At 43.2% G+C, this 27352-nt stretch overlaps 1 protein-coding gene across 1 annotated transcript in view; it reads left to right on the forward strand.

Annotated features, from left to right (window-relative positions):
* The window catches only part of gabbr1a (gamma-aminobutyric acid (GABA) B receptor, 1a), a 112083-nt gene that overhangs the window by 39613 nt on the left and 45118 nt on the right, over nt 1-27352 (forward strand). The window contains exons 8-14 of the mRNA XM_072393537.1: nt 7362-7496; nt 14266-14436; nt 17134-17235; nt 17511-17576; nt 17791-17982; nt 24927-25172; nt 26815-26878. Coding sequence (XP_072249638.1) covers nt 7362-7496; nt 14266-14436; nt 17134-17235; nt 17511-17576; nt 17791-17982; nt 24927-25172; nt 26815-26878 — 976 coding nt within the window. The remainder of the gene's footprint in view (nt 1-7361; nt 7497-14265; nt 14437-17133; nt 17236-17510; nt 17577-17790; nt 17983-24926; nt 25173-26814; nt 26879-27352) is intronic.

Genomic DNA, 27352 nt, shown 5'->3' on the forward strand with positions numbered 1-27352 from the left:
TTTTTAATTTACGTTGGAAAAGATGAATGAATGTTTGTGTTTGTAATACTTATTTTGGCCACAAGGGGGGAAGCGCTCCCTCACCTTGGCTGCCAGTCAAAGCTCTGAGGAAACCGCTTCCTGCTACCTTAACTATATAAAACTACAGATCAGTAAGTGATGCTCTGTGAATCTTTAATATCTTTCCTTTGGGCTTGAAGTATATTGCATTAACAGCAGGTTAAGGACTGTGAATGTTTTCTGACCTTTAAGTTTTTACTTGAGTCACGTTTCGTTTTGACGGTGATTGTTGTGGATGTAAGAAAACATTTTAGGTTTACTGTTGCTGTCGCCTGGTTAGTGTTAATTTATTCACTTCATATCGAATTCAATGATGCACGCAGCATTAATATTTCGTGGTTGTCTTCCACCTGGACGGTCGGTGGTTCGGTTCCCTGCTCGTTTATGTGTAGAAATGTCCTTGGTCACTGGTTTTTGAAGCACTTGTGGTTTGTGGCTTAGGAGATAAAGCACTGCATGCTGTATGTCAACAGCATATATTTGATAAGAAAGTCTGTGTGTTTGAATGAGTGAGTGGAAATGATTTGTAGAACATAGACGAGGTGAAAGCTGGGCTTTATACGTGTGGAGCACCGGCTTCCCTTCAGTCGCAGCCAGAACTCTGGATGGCGTAGCAGTAAATTCTTGTTAGAAAGATTAATGATCAGACTTAGGAAGAGGATTGTTTTTAAACCCATTTTCCAGGCTTCATGTACGCGTTTCTTGGGAATCTGGTGTTGTTTTTTTTTTTCAAAATTAGAATTTAATTCCTTTTTTCTGTCATGCAAACTGAAATAAATTTGAGCCGTTCACTCATTTATTTTTACACATGGCTGAGGCCTTTAAAAGCTTTTAAGGGGATATTTGCACACAGGTAATTGTGTTTACCACCCAGTAAAACTGTTGATATGACTAATGTGAGCCATTATATTTTCCCAGCAAACATTCAGCTGTAATAACCCTTTTTTGAAATTGAAGCTCTGCAGCCTAGCTATTAAGACTTCATTTAAATAGCCTATGGTTAAAGTTTTTTTTACCCAGGGAAATTGCCTTGACTAAATACATTGACAGATAATGGCTGTTTGTCTTAGTTTGGGTATTTCAATAACCTCAACAAGATCAGAGGCTTCACTTCTTGATTAAATTCTAATTTCTACATGTTATAAGCAGCGAGTCATTTGGAAACTTGATTAAAACAAGCTGCTATTAAGGTCTGGAATGTAATGATAGATTGATTAAATAATTTAAAGATAATTGGTACGGCTGGTGGATTACAGCTCATCAGGGTGAAGTTAAGATACTGTAACAGCAGAAAACTAACAAGCTTCTCCTCAGCATGCAGCCACAGTGACGGAGAACACAAACAACCTTCGGGAATAACGGCGTTTAGAAAGCTCTGAGTGCCAATCTGCATCTTCCTCATATGAACATAATACAGTGGTTATGAGGAAATGTACTGTACTCTAAGGATGCCTGGCGGGCTGCAGGCTCGTGTCCTGCTGATTTCACTGAGAAACACGGAAGAGGAGGAAGCGATTTGTGGAATCAGCCGGAGTGCCGACTGATTAAGGAGAGAACCTGCAGCCTCCCGGCCCCGATTCTCCATAAATATTTTCAGGCCGCTTTCACAGTAACACTAAAGCTGTTATCCCGATGATTAAAGACAACTCAGGCCATGATTAAAGATGAACCAAGTGAGAACTTTCACACTCATTCACTACAAAACATTCCATTAAAAAAATTTAGATCAGCCTAATATTTTCATGACTACTGGAATAAAACTTCCTGCTGCCTGTTTTAGTGATGAAGTGGCGAATCAACCCTCTCTGTGTTGGCTGCAAACACAGCGTTAGCCCAGCGTTAGCCTAGCGTTAGCCTAGGGTTAGCCTAGCGTTAGCCCAGCGTTAGCCTAGCGTTAGCCCAGCGTTAGCACTCATCCCAATACAGGTTAGGTATTTAGGTCAAATAACAGAACGAGCTTTGATTGTTAGAAGTTGCTGTGAATTTGGACCTGAAGTGATTCATTAGAATGATGATATTCGTGTATTAATTTAAACAATTGCTCTTAATGATTGAATGAATTGTCACGGTTCAAATCTGTCACACAAGGCATCCTTTGCGATCAGCTGTTTGATGCACAGACTGTGGTAATATGAGCTCAAATCAAAGCTGAGGGAAGCCTTTAGTGTATGCTGTATATTTCAGCCAAACGCTGATCAGATAGTTTCTGTTTCTGTGAAACAACAAGTGAATCTTAGAGTAAACGGTGAGTGAAAATGAATCAGAAAACAAGGATGCTAAGAACCCAAATGTCCCAGACTGGTCTCAGACTCAGGTTCCTGATTCTCCATCACTTCATGTCAACAAGTTAAACTCCAGAATGACATGGAATCGTTTTCTGTTCGTGTCTAATGTTAATGTTGTCCAGACCTGCGCAACATAGCCAAGAAATTGTATTTCAGAATTTTAGTGATACGTGATACATTTCTTATAATATGTACTATTATTAGATACCATTTTGGTTACTTTAATGTCTCCGTAGTTACAAAACTGAAACTTCAGTTGTAAAACTACTTTTAAATGTTATGTAAGTTGGAATTCAAATGTTTGAACCAGATGTAACTGGTTAAAAGACCAGCTGGGGCTATTTAAGTGCATATTTGTATGTGGTGTACCTGAATGCACCATGAAATCGAGCAGGCTTTGAGGCAGAAAGTGACATAGATGTTGGATTTTACAAGGTGTTCCTTAAAAGCACCATAAAGTCCCTGGTTTTCTGTTTCTCTTACTGTCTTTCAAAGTGATGTAGCTTCACAATCAGTCCTTCAGAGTTTTGCTTTTATGCTTCGTGGGATTTCTGTTGGATTTACATGTACAGTTACTGAGAGTTTTAGTTTACAAAGCAGCTCACAGTGTGAAGAAAAGCAAGTGCTTCCGCTTTTCTGGTGATCCTGCCGGAAAAAGTGTGCAAACAAAGTTGCCAGCAATGAGGAGAAGTTAAGGCCGAAGGTAAGGTTGTGGCTGCGCTGCTGTGGCCTCACAGAAGAAACAGATTGTCTAACATAACAAAACCTACCGGTATAAACCTAAGAGCTGTCCACCCTGTGGAGTTTGGTGCTGATACCAAAGCACATGTCTCTTAGAGACAGATAAATCTCGATTAATCAGAGGACATGAATTGGTTGTTTTTGGAGTAGTCATAAGTTTGGTACATTTTTTACTCTTTTTCTTCTCATTAAACCCGTTTACATGATATTAGAAAAAAAAAACTGTATTGTGTTAGTCTGAGAAGAGAAAGTATTTATTGATTCAGCCGAATTCCCTTTGAAGCTGCTCTAATTAGCATATTTTTACGGTTAAAGCCCATTAAGACTACGTGTCAACTTGCAGTCACATAAAGCATTTCCAGGCTGTTGTAGCTGCTTTGATGAAAAACCACAGCTTCATCTGAGAAAATCACTGTTCAAGTAGCTTAAAGACAATCAGATGGATTACATGTACCCTGACCTCCCACAGAGACATATTTCGGTAAATAGATCGACGAAGGTCTAACTCTAACCATAACTTCACTCAACAGTGCATGTTAAAGGCACTAAAGGTACTTGTTTAGGGTCTGTCCAACAGATGCCTTGAAAACAGACACCGATGGGGTCCCCACACATAGCAAACCAGTGTCACATGACCTTAATCTACTGATTCACAGACATGATTTTGCATATTTTTTCATGAAAAAACTCGATAGAGTAACTCTGAAACTCAGTATTTTGTTAAACTGTCACATATTGGCACAGCCAGTCACAGTTTTTGGAGGCCAGAGTGGTTGAAGGATGGAGCTGGACGTAAGACATCCTGTTCGGTTAATTAACTTTATTTGGAAATGGCTCTTTTGCTTTAACTTACTTTGCTGTAAAAGAAATTGGTTCAGGTTTGGAAAACATCCTGACTTGCTAAGTCCCGCCCCCTCAGCTAATCTCACACACACAAACCGGACGTCTTGGTGAAACACATGAAAGTCATGATGGATGGCACAGAAATATCAGCACAACAAAGATTTTCTGTTATTGTTTCACATTTGCTGCAAGACTTGGCTGTAAATGAGTGGTATGCAACGCCTACTGGGTCAGAACCAGCTGAGGAAGCAGGACAAAGAAAGTGGGATGACTTGCAGAAAGTTCAGAGTATTTGTTTAGAGGCTCAGAAACGGAAAACTCAACAGTCCGTGTTAAAGTTCAGCTCAAATCAAGTGTTTTTATTTAATGTCTTCCAGGAGTTTTGAAGGTCTTTGTAGTAGTTTTAGAATTATTCGATATAATTGTTTTTGACTCTTCTTACGCTTTCAGGGCTTAAAACTAATTTTGTGTCCAATTTAAAAAGTGTCTCAGTAACCATTAGAGCCCTCAATCATCCTGTAATGGTGGGGCGAGCACTTGTGCTAATAGTTCATGTTTAAGTTTTAATGATCACGTCGTTGGACTTGAAGAGTCAAAGTGAAACTTTACAACCTCTCCTGCAGCGTAACCGATTATAAGGTCATTCAGTGTGCTTCATACAACCTTTTCTCTCCGTTTACAGGCATGAATTAAAGCTGATTAAAGATGGTAAAAGTGAGATTCACAGATATTTAGGCTCCTCTTTTGGTGGTGCAGTCAGTCATCCACACAATAATCAGATTTACAGTCTTCCTGTCAGGGTCTGTGGTGACGTAGGACCCAGATGCAGCTCTTCATGTTCAACTAAAGGTTTATTTCCAAAAACAGGGAGAAAAAAAACAAGAACAAAAACCGCGGATTCAATTCAATTCAATTTTATTTATAAAGCGCCAGATTACAACAATTGTCATCTCAAGGCACTTAAGTAATAAAGTCCAATTCAAGCCAATTGGAATTCAATTCATTGTAATCATAATCCAATTAATTCATATGGAGCCAAGTCAAAAATAATATCCGAGCTAAGGAAACCAACAGATTGGACCGAAACTTGTCTTCAGTCCAATCTCCCGTCCTGAGCCTGAGGGACTGTGGAAAGGAACGACTCCCTTTAACAGGAAGAAACCTCTGGCAGAACCAGAACCAGGAAGAAACCTCTGGCAGAACCAGAACCAGGAAGAAACCTCTGGCAGGACCAGAACCGGGAAGAAACCTCTGGCAGAACCAGAACCAGGAAGAAACCTCTGGCAGGACCAGACTCAGGAAGAAACCTCTGGCAGAACCAGACTCAGGAAGAAACCTCTGGCAGAACCAGAACCAGGAAGAAACCTCTGGCAGAACCAAGAAGAAACTTCTGGCAGAACCAGAACCAGGAAGAAACCTCTGGCAGAACCAGGAAGAAACCTCTGGCAGAACCAGACTCATGAAGGGTGGCCATCAATTATATGATTAAAAAATACTTAAACGTGGAACAAAAATCCAGACTATGAATAAAAACTATGAGGCAGGAACCCAGACTTCTCTTTCTGTGGCATGAAGGGCTGGTGAGGATTCTGCCGTGAATGAAAGGAAACCAGGAGGGTAAATACTGTGGAGGGAGTGATTAGTGAAGGAGGTGCAGCTGTGAACAATGAAGCAGGTGAAAACCATGACCAGAACAGAACCTGAAAACAAGACGATTAAAACCTAAACTGTGACTCTTCCAAATGAAGAGTCGAAGCATCCTCTCTGAGATGCGGTTTCCATTTCCTCGTGGACGCGCCGCCCAGCTGCTCCTGGCAGTGCTTGTTGTGATGTTAGGCTTGTATTGGCACATTAATAAAAAGAAAAAGTGAAACTTTTAACAGTGTTACTGTAAGAACTTGCGTCTGGACACCAGTGGATGGATAGTAGGGATGTGAAATCGGCCCAGTCGTTCGATCGTGGCCACGGTCGATCGACGATAGCCGATCCAATCGCCCGAGGCGGTGGGCTCCAGAAAGATGATATATCACACCACTTGTGGTGCAGAGAAAGGTGTTTGGTAAGCAAGCAAGAAGATGAAGAACAGAGGAGGCAAAGAGAGCCTGCGTCCGCGGCGCGCACCTCCGGAAAAAAGTGAGAAGGAGAAAAAGACGCAACAGGGTGTAATTTATAGTTTGATATTCACTGATCAAAGGACTCTGTGCGCAGACACGTTGCTCCATGAGAAACATTTTAAGCACACAGTAAAGCGCGGGTTCTAGAGATTTTTCCTAAAACATCTTAAGGCATTAAATTAATTAAAGATGTGAAAAAAAAGATCACGATCCGATCGAAAATCCCTCCATCCCTAATTGATTGATTGGTGCTTTTGGACGGTGGCAGAGGTTTGGAGGACACAGAGGTCACCAGGACATGGAGCGAAATCAATTTTTATTCAATGTCATTCTTCAAATGGGACAAAAACCTTAAAAAGTCCTTTATGGAAGCGGGCGTCGGAGCTGCTTTGATTGGACTCGGGCTGAACGATCTAATTGCACTTCAACGTGTTGACATTTCAGGAATGACGTGACGCCAGTATAATTCCAGCCAGTCCAGAGTTAATGGAAAACACATCTCTCAACACGAACACCAACGGTTCCGTATATTCTCGGGTCTTGACAGGTGATTACCACTTTAGAGAAAAAATCACTGGGCTGCCTCAAAGGGAAGGTGGAGGGAAAAAACACCCTCATTTGGCTCTTTTATATTGGCTGTCATCACCTATTATACGTTTGCTTGTAACGCCCTTCTGGGGTGTATTTTCTTAATGTGAGCGTGTGTGTTTGTGTTTGTGAGCCATATCTCCTCTTCTATGCTGAATCATTATATGTCAGGTCTGCTTATTTGCGACTCTGATATGGCTGGCAGAGCAGTGACGGATCATCCAGCCATACTTTCAACACCTAGACATGCTGTAAATGACTTTATCGAGGCTTGAAATGTGTGTGATGGCTGCTGTTGTGCTCACTTTTGTTTGGTTCTTGCCTCTCTTGTCGGTTTCTGTGTCTGATCTGAGGACAGCGTGCTGTGTTTTGATGATACATGCTGGCTGTGAGGACGAAAACTCAGAAAAATGCATGTTCTTTTCTTCCTCCAGCTCACTCATGTTTTCTCCTCACATTTGTGTCTGCTTGTTTTCTGATCCCAGCTACCTTTCTGACACTTTCTTTCACTGCATCTTCACCCTATCTTTCCCTGACATGTCTGGGTTTTGCTCCTACTGGCCTTTTTTTGGCCCTGCTACTTCAGTGCCATTTCCCTTCAGATGTACCTCAGTCTCTTTTATCTGTCTCACTCAGTTTTTATCTATTCTTTCCTTCCTTCCTCCATCTCTGTCTCATCTAAATTCATTCCTCTCTCGTCCCATTAAACACTGTCGTTGTGTCCTTGCAGTGTGACCCAGGAGAAGCCACCAAGCTGCTGTATGACCTTCTGTACACTGAACCCATCAAGATCGTGCTGATGCCCGGCTGCAGCGGCGTCTCCACACTGGTGGCCGAAGCTGCTCGCATGTGGAACCTCATAGTGGTGGGTGCCTTTCTATTTTGTATTTAAGCATCATATTCAGCGTATTCAGAGTATGTGCTACTTTTCTGAGTAAAGGTCAAATCTTAACTTACTTGTTTGCAATTAAATGCAACGGACTCAAAATGAGGTTTTATTTTAAACTCCCAAAACTGTTTATGTCAGTATCGTAGTAATCCACTCACGGTTGTTTTGTACAGGAGCATGTTAAAGCAAATTTTATATGCTTTTAATGGTAGCAATTAGCCAAAATGTATGTAAATGTATGCTAAAAAAACACGGCTAAAGCTAGCACTGCCAAATAATACATCAGCTAAAACAGCTCTGGACACAGAGCTCAAATCATGATCAACGCAAGACTGCAGACCAGAAATTTATGGAAAGCCAAGAGCCAAGAATGGACGAATAAAAGAACTAACAAGATCCAAAGCTCACCACGTCATCAGGGTGTTTGGGTCTGGGTATGAACAGGCCTCTACTGTAAGTAGAGCGGGGCAATAATCCCTAAACATCAAGCAGCAAAGACATGTTTCAAAGCAAAAATGTGGAAAATACTTGAATGTAAAGTGAAGTATCCCAACAGAAAACTCTAATTGAGTGTCTGTTTGGACATGGATTGTTCCGGTTTATTCAGTTTCTCATTAGTGCTGATTTTGTTGCTCCAGCTTTCATGCTAACTTTGCACTTGTTGAACATGAGGTGTTACAGCTTTTATTCGCTCCCTGCAGCTTTTCAAAAACACTTTTTTTTGGGTCTAAACACACAAATTAGCTGCCTGGAATGACCATTTTGCTACCGGCTTTCCACCCAGGGCAACCCTCGACTCATTCTTGCATGCTGGTTTCTTTTTGTGTGTGAGGCTCTGGATTGTTTTCGGCTTAGTGGCTTTTGCTGCTGGAGTATCAAATATTAAGCATCCAGCCCGCAGAACAACTTCCTACTTTTTGTGACAGCTTTTACCCAACATATGGAGAAATAAGCCCTGGTCCAGCTGGGTTAGGTTTTTCCTCCACTTTACTCTCGGATGGTGAAACTTCATCTCCATGACAGCAATGTTTATCAAAGCCACAAAGCTCCAGGGAGCTCATGCTATTCACCACAACAGATGCTGTTCGCACTCTGATTTGTTTTAGTGGAGGTGGAGAGTGCAAAGCTAACATGACTCATAGCCACACTGATAAGAAATGTGCCAGGTTGAATAACTAAAATTATCCTTCAGAGCAAAAGCTATTAACCTTGGGAAGACGCTGGGCTTCTGAAATGTGAACAAATACAGTTTACAGGTCTCATGCCGTCCCTCTCTGCTGTGCTTTAGCTCTGCATTCAAAGCCCTTACCTAAAGCGGCAGGTTGGGTTTAGGCAATACCGTCACTACTCTGGGGTTAGAAATCCAAACTACCGTATTTCCCGCACCATAAGGTGCACCTAAAAGCCTTAAATTTTCACAAAAATCGGCCGTGCGCCATATAGAATTTACTACATTCATCGGAGCATTAAGCCCCCTCCCGCATCACTCACCGCCACGTTCACTTTAGCCACGCCTCTTCGCTCTCGAACATTGGAAAAGACCGGCAACTGGCCACTTCCTTCGCTCGCTTTGTGTTCGGTGTGAATCCAGGCGGATCCCAGCCATTCACTCTGAATGCTTAGCGATTGAATCGTGTCATCATTACTGCTTCTGCCCATGTCCCAGTGAGAGTCTGTTTTTCAGTCTGAGATGGGTGATGCAGACCAATGTGCAGTTTCTGTTTCTGTTTCTGTATTTAGCAGCTGCTTTTATCCAAAGCGACTTACAAATGAAGATATAACAGCTTTATAAAAAGCTAACAATAAGCTACATAGAAGGAACCCAGGAGTCCGACTCTGTCAGAGGGGACAGAGTAGAGATAGGGTGCAGGCATAGAAGGAAGTGCAGAAAGACTTTATTATTCACGTTTTAGCAGTTATTTGGTTAATTTAAGTGCAGATGTTGTCACAAAGGCGCATCATCAACCACATCATTGTGAAATGTTGGTTGACAAATCCATTTTTAGACAAAATGTGACCTTTTCTTGGAGAATTTTGGCTAATTTTCGGGTCCTACTTGCACCGAGGATTTTCTTTTGGGTGCCAGGATTCTCAATATTGACCTTAAAGTCAGAGTAAAACTGAAATAACTGCAGAACAATGTGTTATGAACTATTCGGTCAAGCATAGAGTTTCTGTTTCTGTATTTATCAGACGCTTTTATCCAAAGCGACTTACAAATGAAGATATAACAGCTTTATAAAAAGCTAACAATAAGCTACATAGAAGGAGCCCAGGAGTCCGACTCTGTCAGAGGGGACAGAGTAGAGATAGGGTGCAGGCATAGAAGGAAGTGCAGAAAGATAAAGTGCAGAGATAGAGGGGGTAGGGAAGTACAAGGTAAGTGCTGGGATAGGAGATGCTCTCTGAAGAGCTGGGTTTTCAGGAGCTTCTTGAAGATAGACAGGGACGCCCCTGTTCTGGTAGCGCTCGGTAGCTCATTCCACCATCGTGGGACGACACATGAACAGAGTTTGGATTGTCTTAGGCGTGGTGTAGGAGCTGCTAGACGACAATCCTGGGACCAACGGAGGGACCCAGTTGGGACAGAAGCCTTTGCAAGAGCATTCAAGTAGATGGAGCCGTTCCATTAAGCTCTTTGTAGCTAACATCAGGGACTTGAACCTGATGCTAAGGGCAGCCAGAGGAGCTCAATGAACAGAGGGGGGACATGTTCTTTTAGGCTGATCCAAGACCAGACGCACCGCCGCGTTCTGGACCATCTGCAGAGGTTTCACAGGCTGGAGACCAGTTAGGAAACCAGTTAGGAGACCAGTTAGGAGACCAGTTAGGAGACCAGTTAGGAGACCAGTTCGGAGACCAGTTAGGAAACCAGTTAGGAGACCAGTTAGGAAACCAGTTAGGAAACCAGTTAGGAGACCAGTTAGGAGACCAGTTAGGAGACCAGTTAGGAGACCAGTTAGGAGACCAGTTAGGAAACCAGTTAGGAAACCAGTTAGGAGACCAGTTAGGAGACCAGTTAGGAAACCAGTTAGGAAACCAGTTTGGAGACCAGTTTGGAGACCAGTTAGGAAACCAGTTAGGAGACCAGTTAGGAGACCAGTTAGGAGACCAGTTAGGAGACCAGTTAGGAAACCAGTTAGGAAACCAGTTAGGAAACCAGTTAGGAGACCAGTTAGGAGACCAGTTAGGAGACCAGTTAGGAAACCAGTTAGGAAACCAGTTCGGAGACCAGTTAGGAGACCAGTTAGGAGAGCAGTTCGGAGACCAGTTAGGAGACCAGTTAGGAAACCAGTTACGTCGGACCATGTTTTAGCATGCGCCTTATAATCAGGTGCGCCTTATAGTGCGGAAAATACGGTATTTGGTCAGTACTAACATAAATTCTTTATGCTACACCATGCAGTTGTTCTCATGACCACGAGAGGATGCATATTCCTTAAATATAATTCTAGGCTTGCATGATTTAATGATCCACGGGGTTCTTTCTGGGGGGAGGACAGTATTTGCATGTAAAGCATACAACGATGCACTAAACGCGCTTCTTTCACAGAGAGTACAAACACCGTTTCATAAAAGCTAAATGTGCAGTAATCACATGCGATTTGTTTGCTTTTTGATTCAGAGCGGCCGTGCGTGGTGGCACATAAAGGCTAAAATGTTTTCCTTTGACTCAAACGTTATGATTCTCCGAAGAGAACACGAGCCAGATGTGAAACAAACGAGCTAAGCTAAGAGGACGGTGCTGCCCTGAGTTTCTGTCTCCTGTGGGTTTCTCCTCTGGTTAGCGTGGGGATGGATATAAGCTGAGAGGAAAGCTGACACTGATGCAGAAGCCTTCGCTCTGTTGTCTCTCTGCACGGGAAACAGATGCTGCGCACGGCTTCATCTGTGCGATGATATTTTTGTGCTAATCGTGCTTTACTCTCCTAATCAATGCTGTAGTTGTTTATTGATTTTAACATGTTCTGCTCAGCACCTTTAATTAAAGGGGAGACTTTACAAGCTCCAGCCAGTTTCATTACACTCAGGATAAAGTACTTTGTTTGCCCTCAAACACATCATCATAAAGGATTCATGGCAATGTTTTTTTTAACGCATCTCTGCTGTTCTTCTTTTTTTGAGTCATTATTTTACGCCTTCATCAGTCAGTGTATTTTGTTTATCTCCTTCTCCTGCTTCTCTTGATCTGCCACTCTGTCACTCAGAGAGCTCTGCCTGTTAGCTTTGTCCCATAATTGAAGTTTCATCCAGAGATTAGTCATCGGGAACAATCAGTTCTCGTGGCTGGCATCTGCCCCTCTTTCTCGTCTCTGGTCTTTTCTTTCCTCATCATTAAAAACTCTTTTCCACTTTTTGACTTTTCCTCTTTTTATTATCCGTCATTGCAGCCTGGAGCTGGTCTGCTCTGTGTCAGCCTCCTTTTTTCTTTCTTTCCTCCTTCCTTCCTGCCTCCTCCTCCATCTCCTTCCCTCTTCTCACCCACTCTTCATTTCCGCTTCAGCTTCAGCAGCCGATTCTCCCCACAGACAAAGAAATCTGTCTTTTCCACACGCCACCACAAGCAAAACCTCCTAACCGCCACACTCAATTATTCCTGCATGTGCTGTGCCTGCAGGAGCCTCCTCGCATGTCAGCCAGCCTCATCAGAGTCCCAGGGAGGCAAAGCACCCTCCATTTGTGGACACTGAGCAAGGAGGGGCTCTCCATAGGCTCCTATGATGCTCCACAGGGTAATTTGATCTCCGATCCCCCCTTTCTAAGAGCACTGGAAGCCAAAAACAGGCATCGCAGATCTGAGCTGAGAATCAGGAGATGCTCTTTGTGGTTTTTGGGAAGTTTGGATGTAGAACTTTGCTCGTCTCTTGCAGAGCGCTGCTTTGTTGGTCTATTTTTGCTACAGCTGCTTTTTGCTGGGAATTTGTTTGAGTGTTGCCTTGAGGAAGAGCTTGTAGTTTAGTTGCTTTCAGATTTTTGTCGTAAGTTAAATAGTTTCACTCTTCCTGGGATTATGCCAATTAAATCCTGTCAAAAACAAGCTAAATGAGTGAAAAACACATCAGTTTCTAGTTAGTGTTTGACTGAAAGACTGTTTTATCATATTTCCTCACCTGCCTCTAACAGCGTGTGTTTCTTTGTGGGTTTATTTTGCCATCGGCCTGTGAGATTTGAACTTCTGCCTAAAACTGAGTTAATTGGAATTTGCGGCAGTCGCTGACATTGGAGCATTCCCCCAGAAAGTATATTTAAATTAATTAAATGATCTGCTGATTCATCCTGCTGTTAGAGTTGTTAGCATTTGTTTAGTAGTTCCCTGCAAAATGAATCAGTTTGAGTCTGAAAAACAGCAATATCCTGGTTAGTGGAGAGATATTTGCCTTTCCATATTCACACATTTCATGTTAAAACAGGAGCTGAGGAGCTTCTGCTTTGATTGACGCTGTTGCTCTGTTACATTGGACAGAAAGTTTGCACATGTCCCCGAATGCAGGATGACTCATCAACAATTTCGATAGTTTTCCTGGAAATTGCAAACACAATAATGTTATTGGCACTTCTAAAGGTGGATTTTGATGTCATGGTGACATGCGAGGAGCTTTGAGTGAAAAAGCAGCCAAAGTCCAAAGAAAAACCAGCTTTATCACAAGAAAGACTGGCTGCTTGGAAGGAAATGTGCAACATGCTGTAGCGGGATGGGGAACGTGGTGAATGTTATTACCCATATATTGGTATTCATAGCTTATTCTAGCCATGGAACATCTTATTTGCTGTTTTTTTTCTTAGTTGCGTGCTTGTGGAGCTCAGTGGAATAGTCCCCATGAAGCTTAATCCACAGCAGCAATAATTATTCATTTTGGTCAAAACAAAAGATAGCAAAGCTTATCCTGCAGTAGAATATACGTCTACCGTGATTAAACCTCCACCACGATGCATTCAGGGCCCACGAATGTTAACACCTGTCAGCCTGTGTCACACCCACACCAGCCGTGTCTTCCTCTTTAATCCCATCCTTCCTTCCTTCCTTCATATTGATTCCTTCCTCTCCCTGCCTTTACTCACGGGAGTCCACATTGTACGAAACATCTATCACCACCCCACCTCTGGCTCCCAGTGGTTAACATCCTGTAGCTGCAGAGGTAATGGGGCTGAGATGAGAGTTTTGGAGGCGGAGGCTGTTGGAATCTGTAATGGTTCCCTAAACGGCATGTTCCTCATTTTAAAGAAGACCTGTCAAAGATTTTATTTTCAGTTGTTGCTGTGAAAGCATTTGACAAAGAGGCCGTCTTAAAAACTGACACTTTCCAGCAGCCCTTTTCCCCGCAGCTGTGGACACAAATCTTAGAAGTCGGCCTCTGATTTTTATGGGATCTGTGCCTTAGAACTTAATAACGCTGGGTCCAAACGGAGCTCCTGCTCTCACAACGAGAACAGGTTAAAGTCATTTTAATTTCTTCTGTTTCTAATGGTAGGATGTGCCTTCTCAAAGAAATCCAGCAGGAAATGCTTCGTCTTTTTAACTGGAGTTATGGAGTTTATCTACTCGCCTCATAGGCTAAAAGGAAGCTGATGGAGAAAGGTGTGGAGATGAGGTGGAGGAGGGTGAGAAAACCATCAGAGTTCATCCCGTTGAGCGATTTGAAGAAATGTTGAAGTCTGTTTATCACAAACAGACGCATTTTCTCTCTGCCATTACTTCTCCTCTCATAAATTTTCATGATTTTCGTACTTTTTTCTGTTTCCTCAGCTGTCATACGGCTCCAGCTCGCCAGCCCTGTCCAACCGCCAGCGTTTCCCCACCTTCTTCCGCACGCACCCGTCCGCCACCCTCCACAACCCCACCAGGGTGCAGCTCTTCCAGAAGTGGAAGTGGACGCGCATTGCCACCATCCAGCAGACCACAGAAGTCTTCACCTCAGTCAGTGCTTTCCTTTTCTTCCCCTCCTCTTTAGTTTCACACCTTCCCTTTAACGCCAGCTCATTCTTCCTCGTCTACTTTGAAGTTTTTAAGTTAATCTTATTTCTATTTGTGTGTTTTTAGCAGCTAGTTGTTCTGCTCCAGCTGCACATTACTTGCACATTGATAATAAAGAGATCTACGTCTGTATCTGTCCTCTGCACTTGTTCCATGTCCCATTATGGTGGCTGCAGCCCGGCTGCACGGCGCCCGGTTGTTTGCCCGCCTCTGGATGAGCCCTTTTGTGTTCTCTATACATGCTGTGGCTGTACACCTTCAAGCAATTTCTCCTGATGACCAACGGAGGATTTTTGAAGTCATTTGTTGGAATATTGGTTGTGAGAAATATGGATTAAGTAATACATCTCTCTGAGGAGCAGCGGTCGATATCATGGCACCTGGGTTGTTTCCTGTAATGGAAGTTAATGATTCTGCCTTCTTTCTTTCCTCTCTCTTCTTCTTTTCTTCTTTACAATCTACTCTTTGCAATGCTGTCTTCTTGTTTAAATTCTAAGGTTTTATCAGGACATTTATCAATCAGTGAGTGTAAAACTAAGTGAACCCCTGATCCAGCAGCTTTCAGCAGCAGTGAGCTGCAGTGAGTGTAAAACTAAGTGAACCCCTGATCCAGCAGCTTCAGCAGCAGTGTGTAAAACTAAGTGAACCCCTGATCCAGCAGCTTCAGCAGCAGTGAGAGTAAAACTAAGTGACCCCCTGATCCAGCAGCTTGCAGCTTCAGCAGCAGTGTGTAAAACTAAGTGAACCCCTGATCCAGCAGCTTCAGCAGCAGTGAGAGTAAAACTAAGTGACCCCCTGATCCAGCAGCTTCAGCAGCAGTGAGTGTAAAACTAAGTGAACCCCTGATCCAGCAGCTTCAGCAGCAGTGAGCTGCAGTGAGTGTAAAACTAAGTGAACCCCTGATCCAGCAGCTTCAGCAGCAGTGAGTAAAACTAAGTGAACCCCTGATCCAGCAGCTCCAGCAGCAGTGAGCTGCAGTGATGGTTTCCTGTGGGACGTTATCAGTCTCTCTCATGGTTCTGGAGGAATCTCGGCCCTCTTCTCTCCAGCGCTGCTTCAGCTCATTGAGGTTTGCAGCATTGGTTTCTGCACAGCTCTCTTAAGGTCCCACCACAGCATTTCAGTCAGGCTGAGGTCTGGACTCTGACTGGACCATTGCAACACCTTGATTCTGTTCTTTTTCCCACATTCTGCTGTAGATCTGCTGCTGTGTTTGGGATCTTTGTCCTGTTGATGAGCCAGTTTCAGCCCAGCTTTAGCTGTGGGACAGATGGCCTCACATCTGACTCTAGAATACTTTGGTATCCAGAGGAGTTCATGGTGGACTCAAGGACTGCAAGGTGCCCAGGTCCTGTGGCTGCAGAACCAGCCCAGATCATCAGCCCTCCACCACCGTGCTTGACAGCTGGTATGAGGTGTTTGTGCTGATATGCTGTGTTTGGTTTCCTCCAAACGTGCTGCTGTGCATTAGGACCAAACATCTCCACTTTGCTCTGGTCTGTCCAAAGGACATTGTTCCAGAAGTCTTGAGCTTTGTTCAGATGCAGCTTTGCAAACCTAAGCTGTGCTGCCATGTTCTTTTTAGAGAGAAGAGGCTTTCTCCTGCAGCCCTTCCAAACAAGCCATCCTTGTTCAGTCTTTTTCTAACTGTGCTGTCATGACCTTTGACCTTTAACATGCTAACTGAGGCCTGTAGAGTCTGAGATGTAGCTCTGGGCTTTTTCACCTTGTGGTGACCTTTAACCTTTAGCATGCTAACTGAGGCCTGTAGAGTCTGAGATGTAGCTCTGGGCTTCTTCACCTTGGGGTGACCTTTAACCTTTAGCATGCTAACTGAGGCCTGTAGAGTCTGAGATGTAGCTCTGGGCTTTTTCACCTTGGGGTGACCTTTAACCTTTAGCATGCTAACTGAGGCCTGTAGAGTCTGAGATGTAGCTCTGGGCTTCTTCACCTTGGGGTGACCTTTAACCTTTAGCATGCTAACTGAGGCCTGGAGAGTCTGAGATGTAGCTCTGGGCTTCTTCACCTTGGGGTGACCTTTAACCTTTAACATGCTAACTGAGGCCTGTAGAGTCTGAGATGTAGCTCTGGGCTTTTTCACCTTGGGGTGAACTTGCTGGGACGTCCACTCCTGGGAAGATTGACAGCTGTCCTGAATGTTTTCCACTTGTGAATAATCTTTCTCTCTGTCGAATGATGGACTCCAGATAGTTTGGAAATGGCCTTATAACCCTTCCCAGACTGATGCTAAGAGAAGACCGCTTCTTAATTCCTGTGGAAGCAGTGAGGGTTCACTTAGTTTTTCACTCACTGTTTCTGTGTTTTGTCTCAGTTTTTGTTCCATAAATAATGACACAGTGTAATATTTCATGTGTTTTTGTTCATCTGAGCTTGTATTTACCACATTTTGAGACCTTTTATATTGAATCGTGGTACCTGAAACTCAGAGGTTTACTTTCTTCCTCACAGAGTACGCTGCTGATTCCTTTTGTCTGATTTTATTCAGCCGTTGGACTTTCTTATGTCTCGCTCTGTAGTCTCAGCCTGTCACCTCTGTCTGTGTCTCTGTTTAGCTGCCTCTCTAACCTCCCCCTCCTCTCTCCCCCCTCTCCCCGTCTGTCCTTTCCTTTAATCTGCCAGACTCTGGATGATCTTGAGCAGAGGGTGAAGGAGGCAGGCATTGAGATCAGCGTTCGTCAGAGTTTCCTCACCGACCCGGCTGTCGCTGTCAAGAACCTGAAGGTGCTTTGATTAAAAATTCACCTCAGCTGCTGGTCCCCACCCCCCTTCCTTTCTCCTCCGGCTCACAGCTGCACGCCAAACCATTAGCATAGAGGCGATTTGATAGAGGAAATGAATGCGCTATGCTAATTATCAACTCCTGAACAGAAATATGTGGCGTCCTGTGAAGCAGCAGGACTTTGGCACGATGTGCTACCACCTCAAACTGCACTATTGTGAAGCCCAATCCTTGCTGCTGATGTAACTAAGCAATGATTTGTTGTGATTTCATACAGCGCCAGGATGCAAGGATCATCGTGGGGCTTTTTTATGAAACTGAAGCCAGGAAGGTGTTTTGTGAGGTTCGTACATTTTTCTGCTTGATCAATCCCAACAGGCCTAACCTGACTGGCTATTAGCAGGAATTGAGCTTGGTAATGAGCTGTTTGAATGTCTGAATGAATTTCCTTGTTTGGCAGTGATACAACATGCTCAACATGTTTCCAGGAATAATTTATCACTCTCCCCCTCCCCTCATCCACCTTTTATATCTGCCTCCCTCCCTCTGTGCTGCAGGTGTTCAAAGAGAAGCTCTATGGAAAGAAGTACGTGTGGTTCCTGATTGGTTGGTACGCAGACAACTGGTTCAAGATCAAAGACCCAGCTATCAACTGTACAGTGGAGAACATGACGGAGGCTGTGGAGGGACACGTGACCACGGAGATCGTCATGCTAAATCCTGAGACTGTCCGCGGCGTCTCCAACATGGTGGGAACTCACGTTTAAAAGCGTTTAAAAAAACGTTTAAAAGCCATTTTTGATGCTGAGCATTGATAACAGGAGCAGTTCATTTTTGCTCTGACAAATAAGAGCAGATAATTTGTGTCTCGTGGAGAAAACCATCACCGTTCAGGGTACAGAAGTGTTTAATGAGCCATTAGCAACATCTCTATTGATTGCTGAACTTTGGTGATTCTTATATGTCCCATATGGCCAGAAATGAGTTTTAGTTGGTATTAACGGCTGCTTTAATTGCATCACGATTGTTGATGGAAACGTAGCTCTACTGTAGCTGCATTTTACTTTATGTGAAAATGTGAATGAATTCTTATATACCACTTATAGTATGTTGTACATCAGCCATAACATGAGGTATATTCCCACTGTAGGAACCTTCTGCAGTTCCTCGAACCTTTTCAGGAATAGGGACGTTTTTTCGTGCATTCGGACATAAAGGAACTAGGGACCACGGCCCTCAGGAACTAGGGACCACGGCCCTCAGGAACTAGGGACCGCGGCCCTCAGGAACTAGGGACCGCGGCCCTCAGGAACTAGGGACCGCGGCCCTCAGTTCCTGGAACCATTTTAACTCCTTCAGGGTCTTTTCTGGGCTCCACAGGAACATGACGTAGGTGTTTGGTGGCTGTAGCTCCGCCCCTTGTCTGAAATGTTTCCTCATACGACACGGACCCAACCGGCGCCTGTTTAATAAGTTAAACTTCGTCTCCTTTGTCTGCGGCGCTCTGCTCTCCTTCTTTCCTCCATGAAACGAAGAAGTATCGCCCGCTGCTGGATTCTCCGTCTCCTGACTCTCGCTGTGCGCTCTTCCAGCCTCCATCTTAGACGCCTGATGTGATCGTCCATGATTAATATCACCGCCATGCAGACCATGAACACGGTGGCCTCCTCGCTCTCCATGTTAGCTTCTTGGTGCTGTTGTTTTCTTCTCTCCTTATTTTTCCCGGGTTCTGTTTTGTTGAGTGGCGCTAAAGTAACACATGTGTCGCAGACGGCTGCGTCACATTAGTTCCTGTCGAGGTCCCCGACTCATGTGTTAATGCAAAATGAAACGGTTCCCCTGGGGAAGGACAGGGCTTAGAACGTCTCTGTCCAAATGTGACAACCCTTCTGATATTGGGTCCTCCTCATGCTGCCAAAAGAGCTCTGACCAATCAGGACAAAGGCTATCTGAGGTTGTGTCGCACCGGGGCATTAGCAGCAGATTGTTTTGGCCCTGTGGGTTGTGGACTGGGGTCATTGTAAATTGGGCTTGCTTCCCACAGATATCATCAGATTGATATCGGGGGAGTTTAGAGGCCAGGTGAACACCTCGGACACATTATCGTGTTCTTTTAGCCCTTCCTGAAAGGCTTTTGCTGCTGCAGTAGGGAGGTTGTTTGATCTGGAGACATTATACAGTATACAAGAGTCATTTCCTCAGTTATATATTGTTTCTGTCTTTTATTTACATCGAAGATATAATGCAGCAAAGGGGAAACAATTCTGCTGCAGGATCTTCTGGCTCTATTCACGCTGTAGTTTAAAACCAGCTTCTGTGATGTCATAGGAGTGCAAATTTTACGGTTAATCTGCACATCTGTGAAGGCACCTTTAATGTTGAATTTTAATTCAATTTACGCTGACATCCTTTTCCCCGGTTGGATTGTTCGACTGCCGTTGTAATTCTGGAGATGGTACTTAATGTAATGAAGCAGCACCGGATACCTTTTATTTGATCTGTGGTTCAAAGCTTAGATCTGAGTCATTGTGAGCCTCTGACAGCAGAGACGACTTCTCTCGGTTAGACTGAAAAACACGATCCGATCCAATGTCACAGTGAGATAATCCAAAACATCAGCTGTGCTTTACGGGTCACTGTTTTTGTACAGTACAGCTGATTTTCTTTCTCTTCTGTTGATGGGCCTTCAAGCTATTTGTGCCCCATGCCCTGCAGACAGAATTTGAGTCGCATCTTTCTTGACTTTGTGGAAATTCATGCAGCTTCTGACATCCACATGTTGTCTTAATGCACACTCTGCTGTCTTTAATGGTGAAACCAAACGCTCAAAGCCCCCCCGGGAATGAACACTAAAAACTAAATGATATTTGTTCTAGTTTCTAATTGATAAAATTTAAATATCAATGCTTGAGAAGGTGTTTGGAACTTTCTTCTAATATGTAGTTTTAAGCTCTTCTATCCATGAGACTGGAGTTATTTCAGGGAAAGTGTTGAGAACAGCATTGACATGGCTTCAGTGAACTGAGTATGACCTGAATCTGTTTAATGCTCAGAAGCTGGATTATTCCTCTTGAATATCCCCGCTTCACTGTTTTTGAACAGCTTCCTTTTATAATTTTGCATGATGCTCATTTAGCTTCTCAGGTATCTGCTGTTCTCCCCTGTTCGCCTCCTCTAATCCTCTTACTCCGTCTCTTCCTCCGCTCCCCTTTCTCATTGTTCGACCTTCACTGGATCGAGTCTGCCGTGGATCATCTTTTCATTTGTCTTGTTTACCGTTCCTTCATTAGCTTTTCCTCGTCCCACCTTTTCTCCGCTGCCCTTCCTCCCTCCTCTCGCTCTTCATCAGCAGCTGTTGTTTATATTCATGCAGCTCCTGCCACTACCTGCTGATTTAGCTGTAGATGTGCTGCTCAGTGGTTGATAGACCTCCTGCTCATAGCCAATCTATTCAAATTCAGTTTCTGGGTTTGAAATTGGCACATTTCTTTTTAGATAGAGCACCCAGGGTAAGCTTGTATGCCATGCTGCAGGGTCAGCAACAGCACATTGTCAGCTGCTGTTCAGTGGATAGTGACAGATTTACATGGCAAAAGTCAGGGTGGAATTTCAATTAAACGAATTTGACATACTGTAACTGAATTGGAGGCGTGTCGGCCTAATTGGCCAGAGAGAATCCACCGGGACACCTTGATGAATGCTTTCAGTGGGAGATTGTGCTGATTGGTGCTTAATGACAAAAACAACACAAAAGTAAATATATCTCCACGCTTTTGATAATATTTGAACTGGAGCCATTGTGCAGATTCTGCACATTAATTATTTGATCATTTAAATGCCAGTGGTGCCACTGTATTACACTCAGTGGTTGATTTATTGTTTTTCAGCATGGGAGGATCGCCTAATAAATGCACCCTGCGGCTCCCATATCTCCAACCAATCAACACACACATGCAAAGTGTTGACAGGTGAACCAGGAAGATGAATTTCGGTAATTTTGTTAACAGCAGGGACGACATTCCCCCTTCACCCCATTTCTAATCGCCTCCTTTCCTCAAATATTATTTAAATGCAAAATAACAATAATTTCCAGCAAAAGTTTCCTCAGTTGTGGCAGAATTTTGGAAAAAAAACGTGGAAACATATGAAGATACGGCTCAAAACATTACAGTTTTGAAAATATTCTTTCTTTCTGAGAGCAAATCCAAATGTGCTATCTGAAAAAAGAGCAATGCATCTCGATTTCTGCTCTCCGATCACTGAATCGTTACCTTTTTGCAGAGGTGGTGATGTCATCGCCGACAGATATGACATAAGCTTGGTTTATTTACTTTGTAGTCAACAGAGAATGTGAAGTTGACATTATGCCTCACTGCATTTTGGGTAATTGGCTTTGTTTATGTGTTATAGGAATTTGAACCAAGGATATCTATTGTGTGCAGAGACCCTCATCTTTAGGTTTTTATGCACATTCTGTAAAACTAATCTCTGATTTTAACAAGTTCCAAGAATATAAGAAATCTTTGATATCAGTATAGTTGCTTAAAACACCCACTCACTATGGCTCCATTTAAGGAAGTCACAGTTGAATGTATTTGAAAGTGCTTTAATTGGTTTACTTCATTAAATAGACTAAAAACGGGGTTAGATTTTGAAGGGAATCAAATTCAAGCACAAGACTGGTCTGTTAATTGGTAGATCTTAAAGATCTAAAAACTGTTTGTGACCAACCACTCAGTCTAAAAATGTATCATAATTAGTTCGGAGCTAAAGTCGGCAGCAAAATAATTCAACTCCCATGCAATTAAATTTCTCACTGTAAGGTTTATTTCTTTCCAATCCTTCTCCTCCAGTTTTGACCATTTTTACCAACAGTTTGCCCCAACTAAACCAACTAAACTATCCAGGCAGACACAGATAATATGAGAATGTTCCTCGTAAAAAGGTGCTCCTGTCGTAACATGTAACCCAGTCTGAGGTAACCCACAGGCTTGTTGTTTTTACAGTATCTGCATGTGATTTCTAAACTGTGGCATTAAAAATGGGACTCAACTCACATATTTATGTCAGACACAAACCTATGTTCAGTAAATTATTGCTTGCTTGGCATAGCTTAGCTTAGTTTAGCTTACTTTAGCTTATCTTAGCTTAGTTTAGCTTATCTTAGCTTAATTTAGCTTAGCTTAGTTTAGCTTAGCTTAGCTTGGTTTAGCTTAGCACAAATAGTGGAAGCAGAGGGAACACCTAGAGAACAACAGAGTCCCTAGAAGTTCCCTATTCAAACCACAAGGTGAAGAAGAGTTCAGTTCAAAGGAAAATTAACTGGGTTGGGAAGAAATTAACAATGGTCTGTTACCTTAAACCAGGGGTCGGGAACCTTTTTGACTAAGAGAGCCATGAAAGCAAAAAATTTGGAAATTTATTTCAATGAGAGCCATATAATATATTTTAAAAGTGAATTCAACTAAATGTCAGTATAATAAGCCTCTGAATTTATTAGCATATTATATTAGCATATATTAGCATATAATTTATTAGCATACTCGCCATCTGTGAATGGTTTTCCGTTCCTCACTATTGCTAAAGATCCAGCAAAGCTAGCGGAATTATAGTCACCTTGCCGGGTTGCTGCTGGCTAGCTTGTACCCTGCTCAGTAGCTCTGGCTTGTACCCTGCTCAGTAGCTCTAGCTTGTACCCTGCTCAGTAGCTCTAGCTTGTACCCTGCTCAGTAGCTCTAGCTTGTACCCTGCTCAGTAGCTCTAGCTTGTACCCTGCTCAGTAGCTCTAGCTTGTACCCTGCTCAGTAGCTCTGGCTTGTACCCTGCTCAGTAGCTCTAGCTTGTACCCTGCTCAGTAGCTCTAGCTTGTACCCTGCTCAGTAGCTCTAGCTTGTACCCTGCTCAGTAGCTCTTGGCACGCTTTCTTTCTGCTGCCTCCTGCCGGGTATTTTGATGCAAAGGTAGCATGGCGCGTGTCGAAGTGCCGCTTTACATTCGACCGTTTCATCGATGTAATTTTGTCTTTGCAAATTAGACACACCGCAGAATTTGCTCTCTCCACAAAGGCGAATTCTTCAGTCCATTCGGCCTGAAATGTACGATACTCGTCATCTTTTTTTCTTTTCGCCATCTTCTTCGTCGAAGGGTTAGCTTTGAGCTAATGACCGAGCAGACTGATTCAAAAGGGGCCGTTTACCTGTTTTTACGCTGCAACGGCCAACGTAGTCCAGTATCATCCAATTAAAATAATGCTCCTGCAGCCCTGAACAGGACATGAAAAATCAATGGATGGATTAAAACAAGTGAGAATATTTTGTTTTATTTTCCCGGCCCCTGCCTTAAAGTAACACTAGAGAACTAAACATTTTTTCCCTTTGACTCCCCCTCCAGTTGTGGGATGTAACACCACGGTCATAATAATAAGAAAAATCTCTCTTGAGCCCTGCACATGTACTTCCATACACATGCATTTGTTGCCACATTGAAGAGGCCTCAAAGACACCATCAAATGCCAACAAACATGTCAAACAACCGTAAAGAAAAATAATGTGGTGCAGAGCTGGAAAGTCTCTCAGGCCCCAGCGCTCCACGGCCCAGAATTCTGCATATGAAAGATTGATGTACTTCAAAAAAGAGCCACACACACACAGATTTGAGGTTCAAAACTTCTCGTAGTGCTTTAAGTTTAGTGGCTATAATTCCTGTCAGACTTAGCTGGGGAGTCTGGGTAAAGAGTACTGGGTGAAGAGATGTCGTGCGCGCATGAGGCACCATGACCATGTGCATGCATACAAATGTGTCCAAAGTCAAGGGTCCTACGGTGATAAGCTTTATTGGCCTTCAGGCCTACTTTACACTGAACTTTTTAACTTTTGCACTGAATCTATATCGGCAGCAAACTGAAGCTTTACATTTTTTTTTTCTTAATCTAATTCTTGGAAGAAAGTCAACAAGCATCTTTTACAAAATGTCACACTGCAGCAGTTAGCTGAGATGGCTCACCGGGGAAAGCCAAAGGAAACTCTGTCTCTGTGCCTCTATGTTCAGCTCTATTGCCCCTCAAATGCCCCTCAAGCTGCCCCAAATACCCCCCAGATCAGGAGCTCAAATAGTCCTGGTGTGGCAGGCCAATTTGAGCCAAAATACAGCCTAAAGTTTAGGCTGTATTTTATGAAAATTCAATTTGAAAAACACTGAAACTTGAAAATATAGAAATAAAGTGTTGCATGTTGATATTAATCTATTTCCTATCTTTTTATCATTGTTGATATTTTTTTGTGAGAAATCATTAACATGATCAGTGTCTTCATACAGAAAAATACCATTAATTATTATTAATAATAACATAATTAAAGCTCAATTGAGGAAATTGGCTATTTCAGAAATGTGTATCGAACTGTAGCCCTTAATCAGCACCCAGGAAGTAGCCCTCGTTTTCAAAAAGGTTGGCCTAAACATTGCCTTTAGAGACGGAACAAACTTGTTTTTGACACTCAGTAGGTTCAAAGCAAGGTTTGTGAGGCCAAAAAAAAGGTTTTATCATCCAAGGAGAAATGGATTTGAAGATTGGCTGTTTCCCCATTTGCTTTTTCACTATAATGAATGTTCAGCTTGACAAATAAAGGAACTGTTTGGGTTTGTGTTCCTTCAGAACCGCGCCTCTTTAATATCCTCCCTTTCCTTTTTGTGTCAGACATCACAGGAGTTTATTGCTGCTTTGATGTCTCGTCTGGGAGGGAAGAACCCGGAGGAGACTGGCGGATTTCAAGAGGCCCCTCTAGCCTATGATGCAGTGTGGGCTCTGGCCCTTGCCCTTAATAAGACCGTGGCACCTCTGAAGGCCAAGGGCCGGCGTCTGGAGGACTTTAACTATAACAACCATGACATCACCGCAGAGATTTACAGAGCGCTCAACACTAGCTCCTTTGAAGGGGTTTCGGTAAGTTTAGACGACAGAGAGAAGCTCAAATGATGCTTTCTTACTGCTGTGATTCTGACCATAAACCACAGGTAGTGATGGACATCCTCTGAAATTCTGCACACAACAAACTGTAGGGTACACTGACTTGTGCACACCCTCTAATGTGAAATTAAGAAAGTATTCCTTGTGGACAGGTGTTACAGAACCTGTAACAATAAGGTAAAGTTCTACTGTAGGACGCAGGCTGGGCTGTAATCTGATGAGTTTATGAATTACTTTAATTTGAGGAATAAAACTCTCCTTTTCAGCAGCTAAGATGTAATTGGACGGTTGAAAAGCTGTTCCCTAATTATTTCTTCTTGAAGTAAAAAGGTCTGCAGTTGATTGCAAATGCAGTGGATGTGTCAGCTGTTGCTGTGAACCCACAGCATGCAGCCAAAGGCGCGCTCAGTGCAAGTGAAACAGGCCGCCGTTGGACTATAAACCAAAACACAACCGTCAGCGCGATGGCTGGTTTAATGCATTCTGAGGAAGGAATTAACTGGTAAGCTGTCAGCATGCTCACGATGGCAGGAGACCTCACAGGTGCAGGGATACAGTGGAACGGCTTATGATCTGACGTTTATTACAGCATCTGTAAAAGGGGGAGTGATGAATGCGGATGGCTTCCAGTGGTTCGATGTGACGGAAAACAGAAGCAGAATTTTGAAGCTTGTATTGCTAGGGCTGAGTAGCAATCAAAATCTTTCTATACAATACCTTGACTTCAATACCGGTTCCTGCGCGATACTTTTTTTGATAAATTCTAACAAAAAGGAAATTACTTTAGACATATCAGTTCTTGGTTCGTGATTAATCTCTGGGCACCGAAAGACGAGGCGTGTTTTGATACTCTACCGAAGCATTGCAGTCGGTGCCTTAAAAGAACCGAAGTTCGGTACCCAGCCCTACGCACGGCTCAGATTCAACCCAAAGCAGAAAGACGATAACCTAGAACACAATATCTGAGGCAGTCGCTTTATCTCAGCCTGGTCGAGCTTCATTTCACTCCCTGAAGACGAAACTTAACTCAGAAAAAGCCGAGGAAAGCTGCAGCCAAGGAGAAAACGTACTTCATGGTGGTGTTTGTGAGTTTTAGGCCACAGACGTTCATTATCCTCAAACGATTCCAAACAAAGAGCCCAAAGTGATTGTTTTGAACGCTCTCTGGGTGTGTTAATTTGTCTAATTATATTTGTGCTTTTGAAAAGGTTCTAGGTTTCAAAGAGCTGTAATTCCTAAACCCTTCATCCAGTTTGGATGTGAATACCATCACAGAAACGCTGAGAGTTTGCTCTTTAAGTCCAGTTACTGTAACGTTGTTTTTACTTGTGTTTCTGGGATTAACTCCAAACTAAAGCAGATTTAAACTAAACCAGATTTAATATCAAAGCAGCCAACCAGGGTCTTATTTTTTGTCATCTTTTCTCTAACTTTTGTGCTGAAACTGTACTGTAAACAAACCCGTCGGGAGCCACTGATTGTGCAGAATGAACTGATTGTTGAAGCAGGCAAACACAGATATGCTGTAATGCTGGATATAACAGCTGTGAATGAGTTAGAAAAGAAAAGAAATTGATTGTTTGCGACTTACAGCCACTTCCTCGTCTCTGCCTCTCAGGGCCAGGTGGTGTTCGACGCCCAGGGTTCCAGGATGGCGATGACCCTTATCGAGCAACTGCAAGGTAAATCCCTCCCTCTGCAGAGTCTGACAGGAACAAATGCCACTCGTTCAAAAAAAGACAAGAAAAACACCTTTCAGACTGCGTATTGATTGTTGCTTTAAACTGGATGCAGGCAGCAGCCTCCGTTTAAGTGAGTTCTGTTGACCTTCACTGTTATTGTCCTTTAGCTGCACATGCAAATGGGTTTGATGCAGGAGACTCAAGGCTCCGCGCTAATTGAGCACAAGCCTCCGTTTTAAGCTGTTTCTGGAAATGGCATCCTATTTGTCACTGGTGACTTAATGAGTTTCCCTGCGCAGGATAAGGCGGAGGATTATTTTCTACCTCTGTTCTCATTGGCGTCCTAAAGGATGAAAATTTATAATCCTGCCCCTTTCCCCTCACATTCTGTCTCCTATTTCCTGCTGTGGCGTCGAGGTAATTTGACATCCACAATGAGACGACCTGACTTGAATCCCTGAATCGCTGTGGGAT

The sequence above is a fragment of the Leuresthes tenuis genome, unplaced genomic scaffold, assembly GCF_036924035.1.
Source record: "Leuresthes tenuis unplaced genomic scaffold, fLeuTen1.0.hap1 SCAF_10, whole genome shotgun sequence".
Taxonomy (NCBI): domain Eukaryota; kingdom Metazoa; phylum Chordata; class Actinopteri; order Atheriniformes; family Atherinopsidae; genus Leuresthes; species Leuresthes tenuis.